Here is a 22226-nt window from a genome sequence, read left to right as displayed (position 1 = left end):
AGCGGAGAAGAGGAGGGGTAATGGAGGGAGGGGCATTTTCCTTGACTGCAGTAGTTTCCCACAGCTCCTAATTGCCCTGCTGCTCATCTCCCTCATCCCACCTCCCCACCACCACTCAGTTTTATGCCAACAAAATCACTTTTCCAAAGCACAGATTTGGCCCCTTCACTCCTTGTTGTTTACGGGATCCAATTTAAAATACAAGAATACAAGAATTATTTAGCCCTAACTGGTTTGGCTCAGTGGATAGAGCGTCAGCCTGTGGACTGAAGGGTCCCAGGTTCGATTCCAGTCAAGGGCATGTACCTTGGTTGCGGGCACATCCCCAGTGGGAGGCGTGCAGGAGGCAGCTGATCGATGTTTCTCTCTCATTGATATTTCTAGCTCTCTATCCCTCTCCCTTCCTCTCTGTAAAAAATCAATAAAATATATATTTTTTAAAAAAGAATACAAGAGAAGAACCCAAGATGGCAGCGTAGGTAAACACCTAAATTGCAGCCTTGCACAACAATTTCAAAACTACAACTAAAAGACAAAATGTCTATCACCCAGAGCCACAGGAGGGCTGGCTGAGTGGAAGTTCTACAACTGCACGGAAAGAGAAGAGAGCATTCAGTGCACAAATGCTGAAAAGCTGAGGTACGGGGGCACGCACGATCCGGGCTGGCAACGGATCCCGGCTGGCGGCAGGCGTTGCTTTCTTCAACCTGAAGGGAGATAAGCTCCCAATTTCTCTGAAATCCAGTTTCTGGGGAGACGCACGGGACCCAAACTCTTATGGGGAGAAGCTGGACTGTCTGCCATCGGGTCAGAAAGTGAGGGTGGCTTGCTTGCAGAGCTGCACGCAGGAATAATTGCTAACTGCACTGGGGCGCGAGACGCGGGGATGCGGTTGGAGGTGCGGGATGGCTGGCTGCCAGCCATTGCTGTTTGCCACGCCCTAGCCTAGTGATTCCCTGAGACCCCGCCCCGCACAACCTCCAAACCCACCCAAGCTCCAAGCAGCGGCTTTTGCATATGAATGGCCTTCACTATCGCAGCATAACCTAGCAAACTTGCAACCCGGTTCAGACAGCTCCAAAGCCTCCAAGCCCCAAGCAGGGAGGAGAGGACTGTGGTTCTCACTGTAACTTCAGTGGCCTCAGACAGTAGCTGACCTGCACCCCATTGGAGATCCAGAAGCCAGTGTACCTAGTGATCAGTATGAGACACAGATTTCAACTCCTTACATCCATAAGTGACACACTCAAGAGGCAGACTCAGTGAGCACCAAAGCCCCACTGAAACAAGTCCTGCACCATAAGCGTGTCTCCAGTGCAGCAGTTCTTCCATTATAAACACAGCAGGTTCCCACAGCCAATTGGCCTGGAGGACAATTCCTCCCAGTGTACCAACAGCAATCAAGGCTTAACTACACCAAGACTTTGCACTCAGCCCACAAAGGGGTATACCAAGACCATCCACCTCAGGTGATTGTGGAGGCTGAGCTACTGGCCCCTATAGGTCACCTACCACACAAAGCCGCTCCATCAACACAGGGAAGCAGACAAAATTCAGAGACACAGAAACATGTCACAAATGAAAGAAATGAAGGAAAGCAAACTACGAGACGACATAGAGTTCAAAACCACATTTATAAGGTTACTCAAGAATCTTCTAAAAACCGCTGAGAAACTTGATGAGACCTTCAAGGACCTTAATGAGAATGCCAAAAAAATGGAAAAGGACCAGTCAGAAATTAAGCATACACTGTCTGAAATAAAGAATATGCAGAAACTCAACTGTAGATCAACATACCCCAAGAATCAAACCAAAGATCTGAAATATGAGGAAACAAAAAACACCCAACCAGAAAAACAAAAAGAAAAAAAGGATCCAAAAATATGAAGATAGTGTAAGGAGCCTCTGGGACAACTTTAAGCATACCAACATCTGAATTTTTGGGGTGCCAGAAGAAGAGAGAGAGCAAAATATTGAAAACCTATTAGAAGAAATAATGACAGAAAACTTTCCCTACATGGTGAAAGAAATAGACTTACAGGTTCAGGAAGCGCACAGAACCCCAAACAAGGGGAATCCAAAGAGGACCACACCAAGACACATCATAATTAAAATGCCAAGGGCAAAAGACAAAGAGATAATATTAAAAGCAGCAAGAGAAAAACAGTTAGTTACCTACAAGGGAGTACCCATACGACTGTCAGCTGATTTCTCAACAGAAACGATGCAGGCCAGAAGGGAATGGCAAGAAATATTCAAAGTGATGAACAGCAAGAACCGACAACCAAGATTACTCTACCCAGCAAAGCTATCATTCAGAATTGAAGGTCAGATAAAGACCTTCACAGACAAGAAAAAGCTAAAGGAGTTCATCACCACCAAACCAGGATTACATGAAATGCTGAAGGGTATTCTTTAAGAAGAAGAAGAAGAAGAAGAAGAAGAAGAAGAAGAAGAAGAAGAAGAAGAAGAAGAAGAAGAAGAAGAAGAAGAAGAAGAAGAAGAAGAGGAAGAAGAAAAAGGTAAAGATAAAAATTATGAACAACAAAAAGACATCAAATACATACCTACCAACAAGTGAATCTAAAAATCAAGTGAATAAAAAGTCTGAAGAACAGAATGGACTGGTGAATATAATAGAATCAGGGACATAGAAAGGGAGTGGACTGACAATTCTCAGGGGGAAGGGGGTCTGAGGGGTGTGGGAAGAGATTGGACAAAAGTCTTACACCTATGGATGAAGACAGTGGCGGGGGGGGGGGGGTAAGGGCATGGGGTGGGGTGGGGAATCAGGTGGAGGGGAGCTATGGGGGAAAAAAAAAAGAGGAACACCTGTAATAATCTGAACAATAAAGATTTATTTAAAAAAAAAAGGATACAAGAATTTGAAATACAAGAATCCTCAAAAATGGCCCTTATTTATTTTATCAATCTGCCAATCCTTGTCCCCACTATAAATTTTTAAAAAATATCTTTACTTTATGCCATTGGTATTTCCCCATTCCCCACCCCCACAGCCCCCAGCACGCACACCACACTCACACTCTCTCCAGGCATTGGCTATTATACTTGGGGTTCCCTGGGGTGAAATACTCCTTCCCCTGTGAGCCACCTGATAAAACTCTATTCATTCTTTGAGAGCACATGTCACCTTTTCTCCCAAGCCTTTCTTGTTCTTGACAAATGTGCTTGCTCAATCTTCCTTTGCTCTTTGTTTATATCTCCATTAGAACTCTTCTTTCTCTAAGTGAATATAGATAGTATCTTCTTAATCCATGGTTTTATCTTTTTTTTTTCATTAATCCCACCATGCAAAATTTTTTTCTCATATCTTGGCATGAGGGGATTTAAAGATGACTAAAGTTATCTTACTCCTTTGAGAGCGCATAATCTAATGACAGGCTCACATATAAGCAAATAAGTACTGTGCAGTATGATAAATGTTCACACATTGATGGCTTGTCTTATCAACGCCAGCATTTGTAGCATCCACCAATGGCAAGTTAGGGCTCAACAATTTTCTGAACAAATGAAGGTGTGCATTAATGATGGGACAGAGGAATCTTTAGCATAAATCAGTACTCCAGACTGCAGTTGTACGAGGCAATTTTAAGAGGCACATGAACAAAACATTTTACTTTTTAAAAAGTTTTATATTTACTATATTGTATGTAAGAAAACATATAATTGTTTATCAAGCCCATACTTTTAACAACAGTATAGATATGAAGTTAATACTAATATAATGTATCAATTTGATGGCAGGAAGCATTGTTGAAGTTTGAGAAATACTGACCTAAACAAGGTAATTTTCACTGTTTCCTTTTCCTTAGGTTTTACTCCTTTCCTGAATCCAGTCTACATAAACTTACCTTTAGAATTTTTGGAACCTCTTAAAATAAATCATTGTACTATGAAAGCTTATGACCAAGAGGAATTTTTAACTAATTAAATCATTAAAAAGATAAGACTAAGAACATTGTGTGTGTTTTGAAGATGAACCAAAACATATTCATAACTTACTTCATTTCAGAAGTGATTCTGCACATTCTCTGCATGAATGTCCTGCTTTTCACAGGTTGGGACCTGTTTAGGTGACAAGGAATAGGCCTGCCCATGGGTTGGGTTGTTGTTGATATGCGGAAGTGGGAAGAACAGGAATGGCCTCTCCAGGCTCTGAACAGTTGAGCATGGTTCTTGGACACAGCAGTAGTTACATGAGGATGACAGCAACTCTGCGAAACCAGCAGGGATCTGTCTTTGTCCCTTACTCACTGTCCCCAGCTGCCTGCTTTTTTCTCTGCCTGCTGCTGCTCCTGCTCTCTCTGCCTCAGGGCTGTTGCTTGCTAATGCCTCTGTGGGTCTCGGCTTTTGCCTGTACTGCCTGCATTTGGGGTGATCAACTGAACCAAGTTTTCCCAGGACTTTCCCAGTTTTAGCACCAAAATTTCTGCAACTTGGGGACACCTGAAGTCCTGGGCAACCAGGTCTGTTGGTCACCCCTACCTGCATCCCTTTTCCATACGTTTCATTCATATTCCTTAAGAAAAAAGAGGGAAGATCTGACGGGGTCTCTTAGCCCCACCCCAGCCCAGAGCACCTGCGCTCTTCACCTTCAAGCCGATCCCTGCAGACAGGACCAAGGTGAGGCTTGGGTGGCGCCAAGAAGCTGTTCCTCAGCAGGGGCTTGTGAGCAGGGCAAGTCTGGAATATGATCAGTTCCTCTCTGGTCCGCTATGCCACGTTGTACACCATTTTGTCACTGACCAAGGTCCTGGGGTCCTTATGCACATTGGGCAGAGGTATACGTGGAATAGGGAATGTGTATATGGGGGGTGGGGGTGGGGCAGGTAGAAACTACTGGTTATCATGTCCTTTTCACTTTTATGAATTCAGTCATGTTACACAGAGTAGACTCCTAATATTGTATTAGGACACCCTGACCTGACCTCTAATTAAATTTTATCTCATTCAGCCTTCCAGTCAAGAAATTGTTAAGTTAGCCCTAGCCAGTTTGGCTCCGTGGATAGAGTGTGGGCCCTCAGACTAAAGGGTCTCTGGTCGATTCAGGTCAAGGGCCCACACCTTGGTTGCAGGTTCGATCCCTGCTCCAGTCTCAGAAGTGTGTGGGAGGCGACCAATCTATGTGTCTCTCTCACATCAATGTTTCTCTCTCTCTGTCTCTCCCCTCCTTTCCACTCTCCCTAAAAATCAATGGGGGAAAAAAATCCTCAGTGAGGATTCAGAACCAAAAAAAAAGCAATTGCTAAGTTTACAAAAGGGTGTATTTAAAGAAAACAGCATAATTTGGGAAATAATGAATGTAAAGATCTAGGAGCACATGAGACAAACACAAAGTTGCTCGTGGCTAAAAGTCAGAGAAGCTGAGCCCTAGAAGAGCTGGTCAGTGCAGGGTGGTGGGCGTGGGGGGGGTCTTCTTCCACCGCCCCAGTTTCAGCACTCCGCCCTCCCACTCGGCTCCAGCAAGCAGATCCTTCCTCAGGAAAACTGCTCTTCCCATCTGCCCGGAACAGAAGTTCTCCCCTCCCCTTACATTCCGTGGACTGCAGTGGGGAGAGAAAATGAGCTCACTGTAAAAATACTTAAGTTCAGGAGCACATGATTGGTTTTCAAGAAACGACGATAAAACTAGAGGGTGCGTGGGTGTGAGGGGAAGCTGGAGAGCAGAGGTTCCAGGTGGAACTGTGCTGCGGTAGCCCCCGCACCTGCGGAGCCCGGGGCCCTTGGGACCACCTGCCCCATCCCCACCACAGCAGCCCCCGCACCTTAGGAGCCCGCCCCCCGCACGCACACACACATGCTCAGAACCCCCATTGCCCAAGGAGCCCCTGCGCCCTCGCAGTGCCCACAGCGTGCACTCCGTGTGTGGGATGGCCCAGCCCACCCCGCACCTTCTCTTAGTCACTGCGCACAGCCTCCAGCGGTGGAAGGGAAGGCATGCACTCGCAATGAGCCTTCCGTGCGCTATTGTCTGTGTCTCTCTTAACAACAAAGTTCATGACTACTACTCACTAAGGCAGGCGTCCTCAAACTACGGCCCGCGGGCCACATGCGGGTGTTTTTGCCGTTTTGTTTTTTTACTTCAAAATAAGATATGTGCAGTGTGCATAGGAATTTGTTCATAGTTTTTTTTAAACTATAGTCTGGCCCTCCAACGGTCTGAGGGACAGTGAACTGGCCCCCTGTTTAAAAAGTTTGAGGACCCCTGCAAGGCTAAGAACTGACGAAAAAGTGAAAAAACACAAAAACTAGATGAGTTATTGAAACAAAACCTATTTTAGAGTTCATTTGGCAGAGAAGCATCTAGAGGCCATCGTCCAGTTTCAAATGAGTTTCCCCTGCCCTGGTAGGGGAGGTGCAGAGCTCTGAGTTCTAGCGCTGGGGGCAGGGGAGAGCAAAGGTTCTGGAGAAACAATGAAGGAAATCCTCTCTTCCGCCCTCCAGAACCCCAGGGCCCTGGCACAGACCCCTCTTTCTGCTGGATCAAGCTCACCTCCAGGGCCGAGCACTCAGAGCCCGCAAACCCCACCCCTGGGTTGCATGCACCACCACCACATCCAGCCTTCACGGCCATGCCTACACCCTGGCTCACCTCACAGGCTCCTCCCCTCATCTGCCCACATCCAGGCTCCTCTCCCTCATCAGTGATGACTGATCCCAGCCTCATCTCCTCAGGGAAGCCCTGCCCACCTGGGAGGTTCGTGGCATCACAGAACCAGCGCACAGGCCGGCACACAGCACACTCCAGGGCTCAATGAACAGCTTGTACAGCAGTGCCCCCCAAGAGGACCAGATCTAGTCCCAGACCCAAATCCGTGGTTGAGAAGAGAGGGGTTTTAGAAAATAGGTATACCCTTCCCTTAACCTTCCCTGACTTGAGTCTCCATTTCAGCAGAGCAAAGGGAATTAGAATAATTTGAGGGATCCCCTAGGCCAGTGGTTGGCAAACTCATTAGTCAACAGAGCCAAATATCAACAGTACAACAATTGAAATTTCTTTTGAGAGCCAAATTTTTTAAACTTAAACTATATAGGTAGGTACATTGTTATTAACTTAACTAGCATTCCCGTTGCAGGAAAAATCCTGCAATAGGGTTTCCTGCTGCACTCTACCCCGCCCCGCCTCCGCTCCTCCCTTGTCCCCCGGCCCACTCTCCTCCCTTCTCCTCCCCCCCCCCCCCCGGCTTGCTTGCTTCTCCGCAGCTTTGCTCCCTTCTGCAGCTCTTGGCTTCTTTCTAGGCTGTCTTGATATGCAAATTAGCCGCCATCTTTGTTGGGGTAATTTGCATACTCGTCCTGACTGGTTGGTGGGCGTGGTTTGGCTGGTGGGCGTGGCTTGGGCATAGCGAAGGTGCGGTCAATTTGCATATTTGTCTATTATTAGGTAGGATTAGGGTACTCCTTCAATTGCACTGTACGTGCACGCCAGCATGTGGTATTTTGTGGAAGAGCCACACTCAAGGGGCCAAAGAGCCGCATGTAGCTCACGAGCCTCGGTTTGCCGACCACTGCCCTAGGCAGTTGTGAGAAAAGAGGATAAAAGGTCCTAAGTCGTCAGCAAGTGTAACGGAGTGAAGGCTGACAGGAGATGGCAGAGGTGGAAGCATGACTTGAATGAACTCTTTGGGCCTCAGTTTGCAAAATGAGGGCATGCAGTCTGGAGATGTGAACCACATGGTCCCGACTTCATGGCGCTGGGACTTGTTCCCCATGGCTCCTGTGCCCCCTGCACAGCTCACTGTAGCTCTGAGGAAGGGCATGTGGGGAAGGGCCGGGGCAGAATACAAGGCCAGGGAAACCCCTTTCCAGTGAGGCCCCATCAAACACTCTCATTTGGAAGGGTTCCGCGAGGAAGCAAGCAGGGTGCTTGTGTCTGTGGAAGTTCTCGCATTCTCACGGATTCGATCCTGGGCCTTTGGGAACTCGGTGGGACATGCCAGGGTTTAGCTCACTCCAGGATATACCATTGCAATTTGCACTTAAAAGTTGCCACCTGGACTCCAGACGTGGTCTTCGGTGGCCAGGAAGCAGAGCTGAGCGTGGGTTCCTCCCCGACCTGCTGCACACATGGCAGCCCCAGCTCCGGTGTTTTGCAGACGTGGACTTTGCTCTCCGGCATCTTTCAAGTTAACAGAGATAAAAAGAACCCCCGATAAAAGGGACTTCAATGGAGTCTCTTGAAAAGAAAGCAGATATGCTTAAAGTATTAACACATTGGCTCTAAGTGCAGTTCATATTTATAACCGCATGAGGAATTTGTATGGGGTGTGGGAAGAAAGTTCCAAGACATCGAAATAGAGAGACTGGAGAGGTGGGGACTTGGGGCCACCTCACTTCTCTTGGCTAGCCGGCTCTCCTCGGAGCAGCTGGGACTTTAAGGACTGCAAGGAAGAGCAGGAAGATCGGTTACCTACTGGAGAGAACGCTCAAGATGGAAATGGTGACCTGGTTTAAAATGCTGTTTTGAATCATGCAGAATATCATACTGTGCAATTTGTGTTTCCTGATGGGAAGTTGTTGGGGAGGCTTGTCATACAGCGCTAATGAGGTTCACACCTTTAATTAGTGCTTAAACTTCTCTGGTGAGGTCTGTGTGGGGAACTCAGACAGCGCTGTTATGCTCATTTCACATTCGGAAACTTGAGGAGCACCCGGGCTTATCTTGGACTACACGTGGGTGACCATCTGGGCTGGGCTGCCAGGAACGGCAGTGGTTTCTGCATCTTGTCTTACCGTCATATTAATAGTGTCCCCGTTCTCTGTCGCCAGCCCTTTGGTTTACGTTTAAGTATAAGGTCACCCTAGCCAGCTGACACACTGCTGGCAACACTAGGACTGAAGACCCTACATTTCAATCACCAGATCATCCATGTAAGCAAATGTTTTCCCAGTTGTCAAAAGTCCTTAATTGGTGAGTTACAGGGTGACACACAGCAATGTGTCCCTTAGAAAGGAGACATGTAACATATCAAACATGAGGTCTCTGGTTGAAACATTTTGGTTTTGTTTGTTTTTCACTTTGTTTTGTTTTTCTCTCACGGTCATCAGTGCCTTTGAAAATCACATTTATGACCTCAGCAAGCATTGGTTATTTCTTTTGTGTCCTAATGTCGTCATTTGAGGCTATCGTATCCTTAGGATTAAAAAAAATAAATGAAACGTATCAGAGTAATCCCATGTATGCTTGGTTCTAGCAATAATTTCTCTCTTGAAAAACTTACATAAAGGAGGTTGACATGCTTTCCACAGTCCTGTAATTTAATTGGGCTGTTGAGAAGTCATATGTAATTATGATTAATGTCTATCATGATAGATGCCCCTTTAAGTTGTGTTATAAAAACCAACAAGGAGCCAGTACTATAATAGTTTAGCTCTGACTGCAAAATCACCATCTTTCATCCCATCACTTGTCTTTACTTTTATTTTATTTTAATTTTTTTAAATATTTTTTTATTGATTCAGAGAAGAGGAAGGGAGAGGGAGAGATAGTAACATCAATGATGAGAGAGAATCATTGATTGGCTGCCTCCTGCACGCTCCCTACTAGGGATTGAACCCAAAATCCGGGCATGTGCCCTGGCTGTGACCTCCTGGTTCATGGGCCAATGCTCAACCACTGAGCCACACCAGCCGGGCTTGTCTTTCCTTTTAAATGACACTTTTTTGGTGTGTTAGTTTATTTTGAGTCATGAATTGCCAACATGGCAATTAACCAAGAAATAGTCTTGCACCTTCCTTGGTTAACAGAAATGGGGTTGAAAATTTAGCCCCTGGTATCATTATTGTAGTTCTCTATATAACTGGAGGAAAATCAAATTTCAAGTTTTTCCCGCTTCTCTTCTGCCTTTCACAGCAAATTTCAAAGGATAGCAGTAGGCAGATTGGTTTATAATGGCAATTTTTAAACCCAGAAATTACATTAAACCGAAAAGCATGGTGTACTTCAAATAGTTTTCTTCCAGAAAACATCTCTACAGCAACAGCAATGACAAGAATAGTATTTTTCATGAAGATCTGACTTAGAGAGCTTATGTCGATGGCAGAGTTCAGTTACTGTTTTCCAGAGTCCCCTCTCAGAAAACTGACATTCAGCAAAAAGTTTATAGTAAGTTCTGTGTACTTTGGGGAGAAATGTAGAGTCAGTGCAACAACAGCATTAATACAGCGCCTTCTCAAATTGTTTTCCATTCCTGTCCTCAAGGAGGAAGAACAAAGGGCTAGTAACCAGTGCAAAAGAAGCTTTCCCGCATAGAATGGCCAGGAAGTTGAACTATTCAAGAGAACATGTTGTGCTGTGATATACTAGTACGTCCAGATTTCATGGTCCTTGATGATTTATGTCAGTTAGCTTCACTGGGAATGCCTTTCTCTTTTGTGCATTCCACATAGAGTTTGGCTTTCAGGAATATCTACAGAGGAGGCAGCCTGCTTTGTCCATGGGGGAGAGGAGGGTCCCAGCCGTTTGAACACGCGGTCTGCTGAGGGGGTGCCTTGGGCTGCCTGGAAACTAAACGGAGTTCAGAACTAGTGGGAGAGCTGCCCCCATTACTAGTATGTCCATCTGGGGCCCCTGATGGGCTGTGCTCACACTTTCCAGATAGCCCCAAGAAAGTATCATCTGCATCTAAAAATGGATTTTTTTCTGCTTGGATTGAGCTAGTTAGGAACCCCCACACACTTGGGGCAGGGCCGGGTGCTGTCTGTTGTAGGTGCACTCTTATCTCTTTTACTCTGGGTTTTGTCTCTGTGCTATGTCAAGTGACAAGGAGGAGCTGCTAGGAGCAGGCTGTTCACACACCAAAGCAAATAGGGTTGGTGTTCCAGCCCCAGGACCAGGGACCTCTGGTTTAGACTGACACTCTGGGATTGCAACTTCTTCTCTCCCTCCTCCTCCCCTCCCCTCCCCTCCCCTCCCCTCCCCTCCCCTCCCCTCCCCTCCCCTCTTCTCCCCTCCCCTCTTCTCTTCTCTTCTCTTCTCTTCTCTTCTCTTCTCTTCTCTTCTCTTCTCTTCTCTTCTCTTCTCTTCTCTTCTCTTCTCTTCTCTTCTCTTCTCTTCTCTTCTCTCTCTCTCTCTCTCTCTCTCTCTCTCTCCCTCCCCCCTCATCAGACCCCCCCCCCCATATTCTGACATTAACAATTTGAAGACAAATAACAACAGCTATACAAGGATCAGAATAATCTGGACCTGGGGGACTGGACACAGATCCCTCCTGAACCTGAGGACATAGTAAGGTTAAAACAAGTTTCATCTGGCATTTGCCTGAGGGCCACAGTACAGACACTGTGTAAGATTAGATCCTCCTTAAAGCAAGATGACCAACTAATTCCGTTGCAAAATCATGGAGACCTTGAGTTACCTGCCCTGTCCACCCAATTGCATGCATGCTTTCATAGGAGATTCACCGCATCTTAGATTTAAAGGAAAAGTCCTGTTAGGAGTTTCTTCTTCCCTTTCCATTGTGAGTTCAGCTCACTCCCTGGCATGTCCACTTTCCTTTTGGTCTATATCCTTTGTCCATTAGGGGCTTCCGCATCTTTTTGCCCTAAATGGCCAAAATATGTCCCCCACACGGCCAAACACACGGGGACCCAAGGTCAGAATCTGGAGGATAGGCCAGCCATTGTTCTGCACGAATTCTTTATCTAAATTAATCTAAAGCCTTGCCTGATTGTAAACTGGGTCAAGGTATGGTCAGCAGGCTGACCATTGTCCTCTTCCCCCCCCCTCAACTGAAGGGGCCCACTACACCTCACAATATCACATTCTTCCTACTAGTGGTTGTACTACTTTTAGATATTGATGGTGCTTAGATTATTTTTCCATTCTTTTTTTGTGAACATTGTGCCTATTTTCACTTTCTGGGAAATTTGCCAGTTTTTCAAGGACTGGGCAGAAAACAAAATAAATATTTGTAGGTAGTTTAAAAAGACAAAGTAAGTCGAACATACCTCTGCCCATCCAAAGTAAAGCATTTTAGTTGCTTTTCAGATACCGTAAACTAATTAACTTGAGAGAGTCAGAAGGTTGATTTAACTAAGTGTACTTTTCAGCGCTGTGATCCACGGTGTGTGTGTGTGTGTGTGTGTGTGTTGGGGAAAGGTCCGGAGTCAAAGTGTAGGCAAATGAGTACAGACTTTTTAAAGCCTCGTTAAAGTGCTTGAAATGGACCGTGTCAAAAATAAACCACCTCTGTGTATGCTAATCAGGCTCCAAGTAGTGCCAGAAAGTGTTTACTTAACAACATTCAGCATACACTCTTTTTTTAAAAAAAAAAAAGTTTAAGGGATTTCACTGAAATTTGGTACGTTCAGCAGTTGGCTGTTTATAAATATGTGTAGCAGCCTCTGTGGGAAGCTGACTCAGTGCCTGAGATTACAGAGACCAGAAGGTTCGCGCCGGTGATCCCTGTGAAGTGTTTCCCACCCCCGGGGCCGCGAAGTCCCAGCGGCTGGCCGAGGTGGACACAGGCGGCCAGTGTCCCCGGGCGGGAGGCCCGTCACCTGTTGGGGCCTCGGGAGCGCGCGGCGCGGGGGCGGGGGCGGCGGCGGCGGCGGCGGCGGCTGGGAGCGCAGCCCCGGTCGCTCCGGGACTGTCCGCGGGCGGGAGCGCGGACGGGGGGCGCCGCACGGAGACGCGGGGAGGCCCCGCGCTGGAATGCACTTTTCTCCAGCCCGAGAGACTTCGCACGGGAGGGGAGAGTAGTTTGGGGTGGGGTTTCGCACCGTCTCCTCCCCCCCACCTCCCACCCCCACCCCGGATCCCCTTCCAGGCGCTTTCTGAGAGCGTTCAGACCTGCGCTGGGAAGTTTAAAGAGCGGAGGGGCGTCCGTGCTGCCGGCAGGGACAATGGAAGAACCGGAAAGCCGGGAACGCGAGCCCAGCCTGCCTCCCTCGGCGGACGGCAGGCACACGCGGGGTAAGGAACAGACTCATTCAAAGATGGAGTGACGGCTACGCGCGTCCCTGGCCGCTTGCTGCGTTTCATAAGCGGAGACAGGGCGCAGGGCAAAGAAAAGGAGTTATTTCTCGGGGTGGCGCGTTTTCCAAACCGAGTGGAGAGCTGTGATTCCTTGTTTTTTTTTTTTTTTATTATTTTTACTTTATCTCCGGCAGGGTTTTCGGAAGTGGCGTGGTGCCGTCCCATTTGGAGCACAGTCAGCAGTCAGTAGCTGCTGGACCTCGAGGCAATGACAAATGCGCCGCTAACCGCAGCTTTTCCTCCTCGCTGCTCCGGCGCGGGAGAAAGCGGTTGTTGCTCTGGAGCTCTCGCTGGGGCGGCAGCATTTCCATTCATTGGCTGGGGGATGTCATGAGGCACATGCATGGTGTGGATGCCAGTGTTGTGGTGTTTGCGAGTTAAATCACCGAGTTTGGGGATGTTTCATTGTACAGATCAGAGCAGCCGGGGAGCCATGCACATCTGGATGATAGGTGGGACTCGGAGTCTTCTGTGTGTTTTAATTCAAAAGTTGAGAGTTGTTAGACAATGTTGGTGAGTTTTCTTTGGGCAGTTTTCCTTTAATTGTTTTTTATAATAGACTTGTCTTTTCCGTAGGGAATTTCCAGAAGCTTATGTTGTTCCAAAAAAAAAAAAAATCACAGAGGGGTTGGGTAGAGAAAGGACTAATCTGCTCTCCAGAGTCTGCCGCCAGAACCTATCGTGCAGCATCATACAGACAGCTGTTCATAAACCACCCGACCCACCCACCCACCCACCCCAGGTTCATCTGGGTCCAGTTAGCAGCTAAAAGTCTTGCTTTCGGGACTGCAACGCTGTGTGGGAGTAGGGATTGTGCACAGGGGAAAAGGTGTGTGTGAGGGAAGTAACATATGACTCATCCACACTGAAAATGCAAAAGTAAGCCAGACAGAAGAAAATGTAATTACAAGAGGCAGAGCTCCCCCTTCCCTTCCCAGCCCCCCAGCCCCATCCCTTCACCCCCCTCTCCCCTCCCCCGGGCGAAATGCAGGAGACTTTAAGCTTAGAAACCCCTGGAAAATCCCTGAGTCTTGTATTCATCAGTCCTGGCATCGGTTTGCACTTCCAAAGCAGAGCATTCTCCTTCAAGGCGCCTGGTCAGTGGGGTCCAGCAGGAGATAAGGCTTCCTCCCGCCCCTCCCCCCACCCTTATTTGATAGGACCGAATCCTAAGGCAGGAATTCAGCCTCTGGGCCTTTGCTGCAATAAATGGCTCAGGATCTAGATGGGCAATTAGAATGGGACCAATTTAAGAAATAACTTCCAAAGAAGCACAGCAATGGAAAGGTGCTTGAGAGCCCTGAGCCGGTCCCAAAGAGAGAGTGTGATCACTTTATTCATTTGTTTAATGAATATTGAGCACCTGTTATGTAGTAGTCACTGTTTTTAGCTACTGGGGATCTAGCAGCAAACAGACTAATAAAAGTACTTGCCTTCATTGAATTTATATTCTAAGGGCTAAGTTTGGGCGGATGGGGGCGGTAGAAACAGATAACGAGCAAATAAGTAAAATATATAGCATGCTAGATGGCAGGATTGCTAGATTTTGCAAATAAAAATACAGGATGCCCAGTTAAATTTGAATTTCAGATAAACCACGAATAATTTTTTTTTAGTATAAGTATAGTCCATACACTATTGGAACATACTTACGTTAAGAATTATTATTAATCTGAAATTGAAGTTTAACCGGCCATTCTGTATTTTATCTAGCAGCCCTGTTAAGTCTGTGGGGGAGAATAAGGCAGGGACTAGGGAGTGCTGGGGTGGGGCTGGGGGGTGAAACTACAGATAGAATTATTAAGGAGAGCCTCACTGGTGTGATATTTGAACAAACATCTGGAAAAGGTAAGGGAGGGGACAGCAAGGACATGGTCAAAGAACAGCAAGACAGGAGAGACAGATGGGAGGAAGAGAGGTTAAGAGGTAATCCCAGGCCCGGTCATGCAGGGACTGTGACAGTGTGGTAAGGACTTGGGCTGTTACTTCTAGGGCGGTGGGGAGCTGCTAGCGGCCCTGACTGGTCTTCTACAGTAAAGGGGAATACTGGGTGCTGTGCTGAGAATGACCTAAGGTGGCCTGGGGGAAGGCGCCTGCAGTAAAACAGGCAAGAAACGGCACTAGCTTGGACCAGCAGGTAGTAGAGCATCAAGTGGTGACAAGAAATGGTCTCGATGTCCACTGAAGGTGAGGCCAAAAGAATGTGCTGAGGGGTTGGGTGTGGGACATCAGCGAACCAGAGGAGTCGGAGATAACTTTGTCTGCACAGCTGAACGAATGGAGTTGCCATTTCCTTAAACCGGAAAGCATTTGAGGAGAATAGAGGAGAAGGTGTTTATGGCTTGGGTCTGTTAGGATTTGAGAAGTCTATCAGGCATCCAAGTAGGGATGTTGATTAAGATTTGGGTACTCATGACTGGAATTGCGAGGGGACTGGGGACTGAGAGTAGTGCTAGGATGGGGTCTGTGTGCAGAAGGGAAGGTCAGGAAATGTGCCCTGGAACACCCCAGCAGTTAGAGGTCAGGCATCTGGGAAGGGGTGGTGGCGAGGTGGTGAAAGGGGAGTAAGAATCCAGGTTAGATTTTTAAGATCCCATAGAGTTATGGGTAAGAATGATGCTGTGAAGGGGTGTGGCTTCATTTCCAGTTTTTGGTCGGCACAGGGACCACACGAGGGAGGCCAGGCCACTGATGCCCACATCGCCCATCACACCGCACGTCCATCCCTGTCACAGCCCTCTCCATTGTATTGTTTATGTACTGTATGTGTTTCAACCAACTACAATGTGGTATTCCAGGGCACAGACCATGTCTTCATCCTTACATTCCCAGAATCCAACAGCATCGGACCTGCAGAAGGCACTGGATAAATACTTGTTGAACAAAGGCTTTGAGTTTATCAATCTGCTATAGATAAGGACCCCTTGGGTGATCATGTAACTTATTGTCCAAACTGAGACACTTTTGAGAGTGAAAGGGAACACTATAAATAATTTCGCTGAGACAACAGTTGCAACCCAGATCTGTTTTGGCAAACTGGGGCATATGGTTGCCTCAAGAATAGCTCTAATCAATGAGATGTCCATGGCTGAATGGGCAGGCTACTAGGTAAGTAATAGGGTGAAAGTGTACTGCCAAGTGCATTGTGCAGAGCAGGCACTCAATGATTATTGGTTGAATTTGAGTCTAACTATATCATGTTCCCTTTGGAGGCTATGGGCTCTTCAGAGTGACCCTTGGGATGCATATATCTGCCCACAGCACCCTTGCGGGTCTGCCTTTGTCTGGCCCCTGAGACCTTGAAATCCCTCTGCTGGTGAAGTGCTGCCAGCCACCTGCTTGCCTCCCCCGCCTTCTGATTGCCAGCGTTTTAGGACACTTAGCATTCACTATGGTGGCAATCATTTTACAGTGTGTAAGTGTAGCAAAGCAATATATTGTACATCTTCAACTCAGGCAATATTAGATCAATTACATCTCAGTGAAGCTGGACAAAAAGAAATAGTATTGGCAGCCCCACAGGGTGCAAGCCTGGGGAGTCCCGGACATTCCGGTCTTCGCTCAGAAGTCTCCTCTAAAATTTCCCCACCAGTCTCTCTTCCTTATCCTGTTTTATTCTTCAGAGCACTTATCAAGATGTGAGATTTCTATTACATATTATTTGTTTATCTGCCTTCCTAATTATAATGTTGACTCCACAATAAGGGAAGGGAATTAAGTCTATCTTGATCACCGCTTTACTACGTTTCTTAACTCCTTTCAGTGTCCAGGGCAGGCACTCAGTAAATATTTTTGTGAATGAATGAATTCATTAATCAACTAACCAACAGTTGAGAAAAAAAATGCTTTTCTGGGTGAGGAAGGGGCTGTACCTATTTTGCCTAAAACTATACGAGAAACCCTCTTTCTCAAAAACTTAATTTTTAAAGGTTGTTTTTTTTTAGAAGAATATAATGGCCCAGTTTTAGGTGTGTGTTTATCTTTAAAAGGAATGTGTATTCCAATTTGTATATGGTGATCTTTATGATATGAATAAGGGAGCTGGAAAACTGGTGAAGCCTGTGGGCCCCCAGCAGAACACAGGATATCTATTAGTCAGATAGGCTGATTGCTCTAACAGTCTTCGTGATTTAGCAGAATCAGGGTTTATTTCTCAAACACAGTAGACTGTGGATCTCCTGGATGGTCCACCTCCAGGCTGACTCTGGGACCCGGGCACCTTCTGTAGAGTCAGGACACCATTCCCCAAGGCCTAGGAGGCTCTCCCTGGAACTTTCACTGTCAACTGGCCAAAGAGGAAGGAGAAAGAACATCAAAGATAATTCAGGAGGTCCAGGGGCCAGGACTAAAGATGGCTCACACTTCTGCATTGACTGGAATTAGTACGGGGCCCCAGCTAGGTGAGGGGACTGGAACACACAGTCTTCCTGTGTGTGCAAGGGGCGGATGTTATGGTTTGAATACGTACCAGGAGTGGGGAACCTTTTTCCTGCCAAGGGCCATTTGGATATTTATAACATCATTCGCAGGCCATACAAAATTATCAACTTAAAAACCAGCCTCCTATATTTGGTCAAACATTTAATTAACTCACCCCTAATGCCTTGGCAGGGCCAGACCAAATGATTTTGTGGGCCTTATATGGCCCGAGGGTTGGATGTTCCCCATCCCCTCTTTAGTCTGACAGGCCCAGGTAGGCTGTACAGCCAGGCAAAGCAGCAGCGCCCCATGATGTTCCTATGACGAGAGCCTCTCTTGCAATGTAAAAAGCTACATCTTAGAGGCAGCTAGCCAGGCGTCACTGTAAAGAAGTGACTTCTTCCCTGAGAGGCTGTGACCACCTAATCTTGACCCTAACCCTGTTGCTGGCTCCCAGAAAGATATCAGGCGTGTAATGCCTCAGTGATGTACAAGGCCCCGGGTCCTGGTTGCAGGTCAGCTGACCCAGCCAAAGCAGCTTCAGTTGTGGCCAGGAAGCCAGCCTGGGCAGCTCCTGAGGTCGCCGGCCTGCTGGGCAGCTGGTTATGTGGATGACCCATCTTCCCCGTCTACAGGACTCACCCCATTCCTCACTTCCGCTTGCACTTTCCAGAATGTGTCCATCCCAGCCAGAAAGCCCTTTGGAACTCAGAAGAGTGTCTCTAACACTCCTTCCTTGTCCCTCCTTCTGCTCCTGGAGGGGCCGTTCTCTGCCCCAAGCTCCTGCTAGAAGTGAGCCGCTGGGAGGAGCTGCTCCAGGCAGTGCAGAGGCTGGGAGGGACCGGAAGGGTCAACTGGAAGCCTGGGCTTCATACTACAGCCTCCTTATTTGTCTGAGGTGGATTCCCAGAAGAGCAAACAACTAGACACACCCATATTTAAATGTTAGCACCGACACTTTCTGGACAAGAAATAAAACTGTATTTCTGTGTGGATGGCTTGGGCCGTCTATTCATGAGGATAATGAGGAGTTGGCAGGACTCGGTCTCTGGTTCCATGGCTGTGGAATTGTGACAGAACGTCCTCTGCCTGCTCCCTCTCTTGTTTGTTTCTATCCCTGTTTAGTTTTTCCCCTCAGTTGAAAGACCGCATTCTCTCTAAATGACTGGAATGGGAGAGTGGTCACTGCTCCCTCAGGCATGGGCTTGGCAGCTCCTGAGAGCTGAAGCTCACGGAGGAAAGTGGTGTGGAGAGTGGTGTGGGGCTGCTGTGGGTGCTGGTGACAGCGGAGTAGGTCCTGGTGGTGGGATGGAGGCAGATGGGGCCCACAGCTGGAGTGAAGCGCAAGGCAGGAAGGTGGGACTGGAGGAAGGAGCGGGCTTCCGGGGTGATTAGATGCGGACTGTGCCTTTAGCCATTGGTGCATTAACCACTGATGCTATTTGCTGCTTTCCGCCAAAGCGGGTTAAACCTCGTTAAACAACTGGAGACATTTAGAGGAATCCACAAGACAGAGAAAAAATGGAAAAGCGAAGGAAGGTTGATGTGACCCTCCCAGTGCAAAGTGTTTGAAAAGAGTGGGAGTATAAGTGGGGGCTGCTGGGAGTGAATGCTGACAGAAGGTTGATGCTGGCTCCACACTGCCCCTCATCGCGCCTTTCCCAATTTATTTCAAAGGAGAAAGTGGAAAACTCCCTTCGGTCTCCAAGGGGCTACTGTTCTGGCTGTCTCGACCTCTTCCTCGGAGTCTTGGATGAAACAGAATAGTTCGTGTGAGTCTGCGACAAAGCTAGGCAGAGGGGACATTCTGCACCTGCTGGTATTTGAGGCGCAGGAGTGTATACCCATGTGGGTGTGTGTGGATGTTTGTGTGCTATGCCCGTGTAAAGAAATCCCCTTTCTAGAGATTGTCCTGCTAATTAGCCTCGCTGTCCTGGATACTTTTATTTTCTTCAAAATACATTATTTTAATGAAGTTAAAAGTGATCTTAAAACTCCATTTAAAAGTTAACATGGTTAGGTCAAACACACAACGTTTGGCTAATACAAAACTCATATTCACGTGCACACTCAAAGGATAAAGCTAAATCTCTTCAGATTGTACACATCTTTACCAGCCTGAGATATGGCATTTTCTCCATCCAGCTTCATTCCCTAGTTTCTGTTACTTCTGTATTATCAAAGAAGAGACCACAAAAAAAGGTAGCTTTCATGTGAGTCCACACAATGAGAAAGTAAGCAAAATCAATGAAATTACAGTTTATCTCCCAATATCTTTTAAACCAATAGTTCCATCTTCTTTGCCTTCTAAATGTACTGCTGAGACTAATGAAAAGTAGAAGAATTAACAAATCTGGCTGTTTTTTTTTTTCCTCCCTTTCTCATCAGTGTCTGATGGAGATGCTGTAATTAGCAATGTAATGAGAAGTGAAGGGTAAACAAGAAGAATTACTCCCAGAACATGCGTTTGGGGATGGAAGACCGGAACAGGAAAGCCAGCCTGAGTTAAAATCTTCTCTGTGCCTAACCAAAGGGGGTCGTGCCTAGAGTTCCACACACAGATGTTTCTAGGCGATGAAGGAGGAAACTGTTGGTGGCATTGCCTTCAGAGGAGCCAGCTTATTCCTAAGTCTGGACACCTGTCGCTCTACCTTTCTGGCATGGAGGTTTGGTTCTCTGTTTATCTGAGACTCAAACCTAAAACTCTCAAATATTGGATCTCTCTTTCTGCACATTCCTTTTAAAGATAAATAATTGGAAAATCAGCTCGCATTGGAAACTTATTTTTTAAAAATAGTTTAGGGTATATTTAAAGGCTTTAGATCTAGAAGCCTCTTTGCATATCTAATGCTAGTCCCACATCCTCCTTTTGTTAATGAAGAGAGTGAGTCTGAGAGGTCACATTATTTGTTGGAAGCCTAGCTCTTAAGGCAGGACTCCTGAGACCCAGCCCCGTGCTTTCTCATGGGGACTCGGTGGCCACGGACGTTTTCCTGCCGCATCTGTAATATTGTTTAAGAGCTGCTCCCTATGACAGAACCTGGCGAGTTCCTGAAGTGCTTTTGAATGTTCACTACTTTCTCTTCCTATTCTGGTTTTTAAAGAGGGTAACTCCCTTTTCTCAGTTAACTGGAATATTCCAACCTGGCACCCATTTGCCAACCATTGGGAAGGAATGGAGAGGCCCTACTCATGTCCTGCACTCAGAGCCTGTCATTGCCTGCTTCCGTTCTGACCCTGCCAGGTCAGAGGATCTCGAATGTACCCTGTGTCTCTTCCCTTCAGTGTGCGTTCTAGATAAAGTCCACTTCAAGTGAAATGTGTCTAAGCCTTTACTTTACGTCCCCTCAGTTATTACCTGTGATAGTATTCTTAACGCTCGCTTGGTTTATGTTAATGGTGGAATCGAACTTGTAAGTGGTTCGCCTGTCAGTTATTATAATAGCTATTTTTGATCTTGGAGATGAAACAAATGCTTCAGAAACCACCTTCAGATATAAAAATCTAAAGATCCTGTTACCAGGATGACGGGATTAAAAATAAAGAAATAGCCTGGCAGGCATGGCTTAGTGGTTGAGTGGTGACCTATGAACCGGGAAGTCATGGTTCGATTCCCGGTCAGGGCACATGCCCGGATTATGTGCAGGATGCAGCTGATCAATGAGTCTGTCTCATCATTGATGTTTCTATCTCTCTCCCTCTCTAAAATCAATAAAAATGTATTTTTTAAAAAATAAAAAAATAATCTATTTCACCGGAGTACTCTTCTCCAATTACAGGTGAAGGTAAGAGCTAACCCAATTGCCTAAAAACTCATCTGAACAAGTGTCTCATTTTGAATAACTGCAGGGAAAGAGTCAGAAAGAGCAGTTTTTTGCTGCAACATCTTTATTTCTAAAGTGTGATTTTTCATATTTCATGATTGTTGACTTTTTTCTTCTTGACACACACACTCATGAAATCTGCTAGGTTATATTCATACATTAACAGCTGCCATAAACCCTCTCGGTATTCTGTAAATGAGATTTCTAGTGTGAAATCATTAATTAAACTTTTTTTTTGTCTTCCAGAACAAGGAAAAAGCAATCTGCATGTAACGTCATTAGAAGATGCAGAATGCCGAAGAACCAAGGAACGCCTTGCTAATGGGAACAGTCGAGTTTCAGTTTCCAAGGCTTCCCGAAATATCCCTAGGAGACACACCCTAGGTGGGCCCCGAAGTTCCAAAGAAATACTGGGAATGCAAACATCTGAGATGGATAGGAAGAGAGAAGCTTTCCTGGAACATCTCAAGCAGAAATACCCCCATCATGCCACAGCAATCATGGGCCACCAGGAGAGGCTGAGAGACCAGGTACGAATGTGCTACCATTTTGCTCTGCAAAGCTCATTCTTTAATGAACATGAAGGAAAGCAAAGTGACCTTTGGTTTAAAAGGGAAAAAATAATTGAGTGGACTGTGCCCACCACTAAGTTGCTTCAGATCTCAAGAAAAGAGATCCAGAGAGTGGGCATTTCTCCCAAAAGGGTCCCCATGGTCACCCACAAATGCATCTGAAGTGCAGGCAGTGAAGGGGTATTACTTGACTGAGTAAAGCATAGGATCAACTGCTGTGCACCCTGTTAGCACCGAGTGCTTGGCACAGTGAATGAATGAGTATATAAAGACGTTTTCAGGGTAAAACAGAGCACAGAGGGATACACTTGAGATAAACCCCTTTTCCTTAAGAAGCTGACATTAGGGTTTTGTTTCTGCTCACTTCTTTTTTCCTTTTTAATTACAGATGTTTTCCTTTTGCATGCTTGG

At 46.6% G+C, this 22226-nt stretch overlaps 1 protein-coding gene across 11 annotated transcripts in view; it reads left to right on the top strand.

Moving 5' to 3' along the window:
- Positions 1-22226, top strand: part of KIAA1217 — a 458082-nt gene that overhangs the window by 136682 nt on the left and 299174 nt on the right. For 4 of the 11 annotated variants that reach the window (XM_079770404.1, XM_079770403.1, XM_079770401.1 and 1 more), the window contains one exon: positions 21490-21773. In XM_079770404.1, the coding sequence (XP_079626530.1) occupies positions 21660-21773 (114 nt within the window). In that variant the 5' untranslated portion in view covers positions 21490-21659. Of the gene's footprint in view, positions 1-12433; positions 12938-21489; positions 21774-22226 lie in introns of those variants that run through there. The other 7 variants (XM_079770399.1, XM_079770393.1, XM_079770391.1 and 4 more) reach the window with 6 other exon arrangements.

This window comes from Cnephaeus nilssonii (assembly GCF_951640355.1).
Source record: "Cnephaeus nilssonii genome assembly, chromosome: 1".
NCBI lineage: Eukaryota > Metazoa > Chordata > Mammalia > Chiroptera > Vespertilionidae > Cnephaeus > Cnephaeus nilssonii.
Note: the sequence above shows the minus strand (reverse complement) of the source record. Positions and strands in the feature narration are given on the sequence as shown.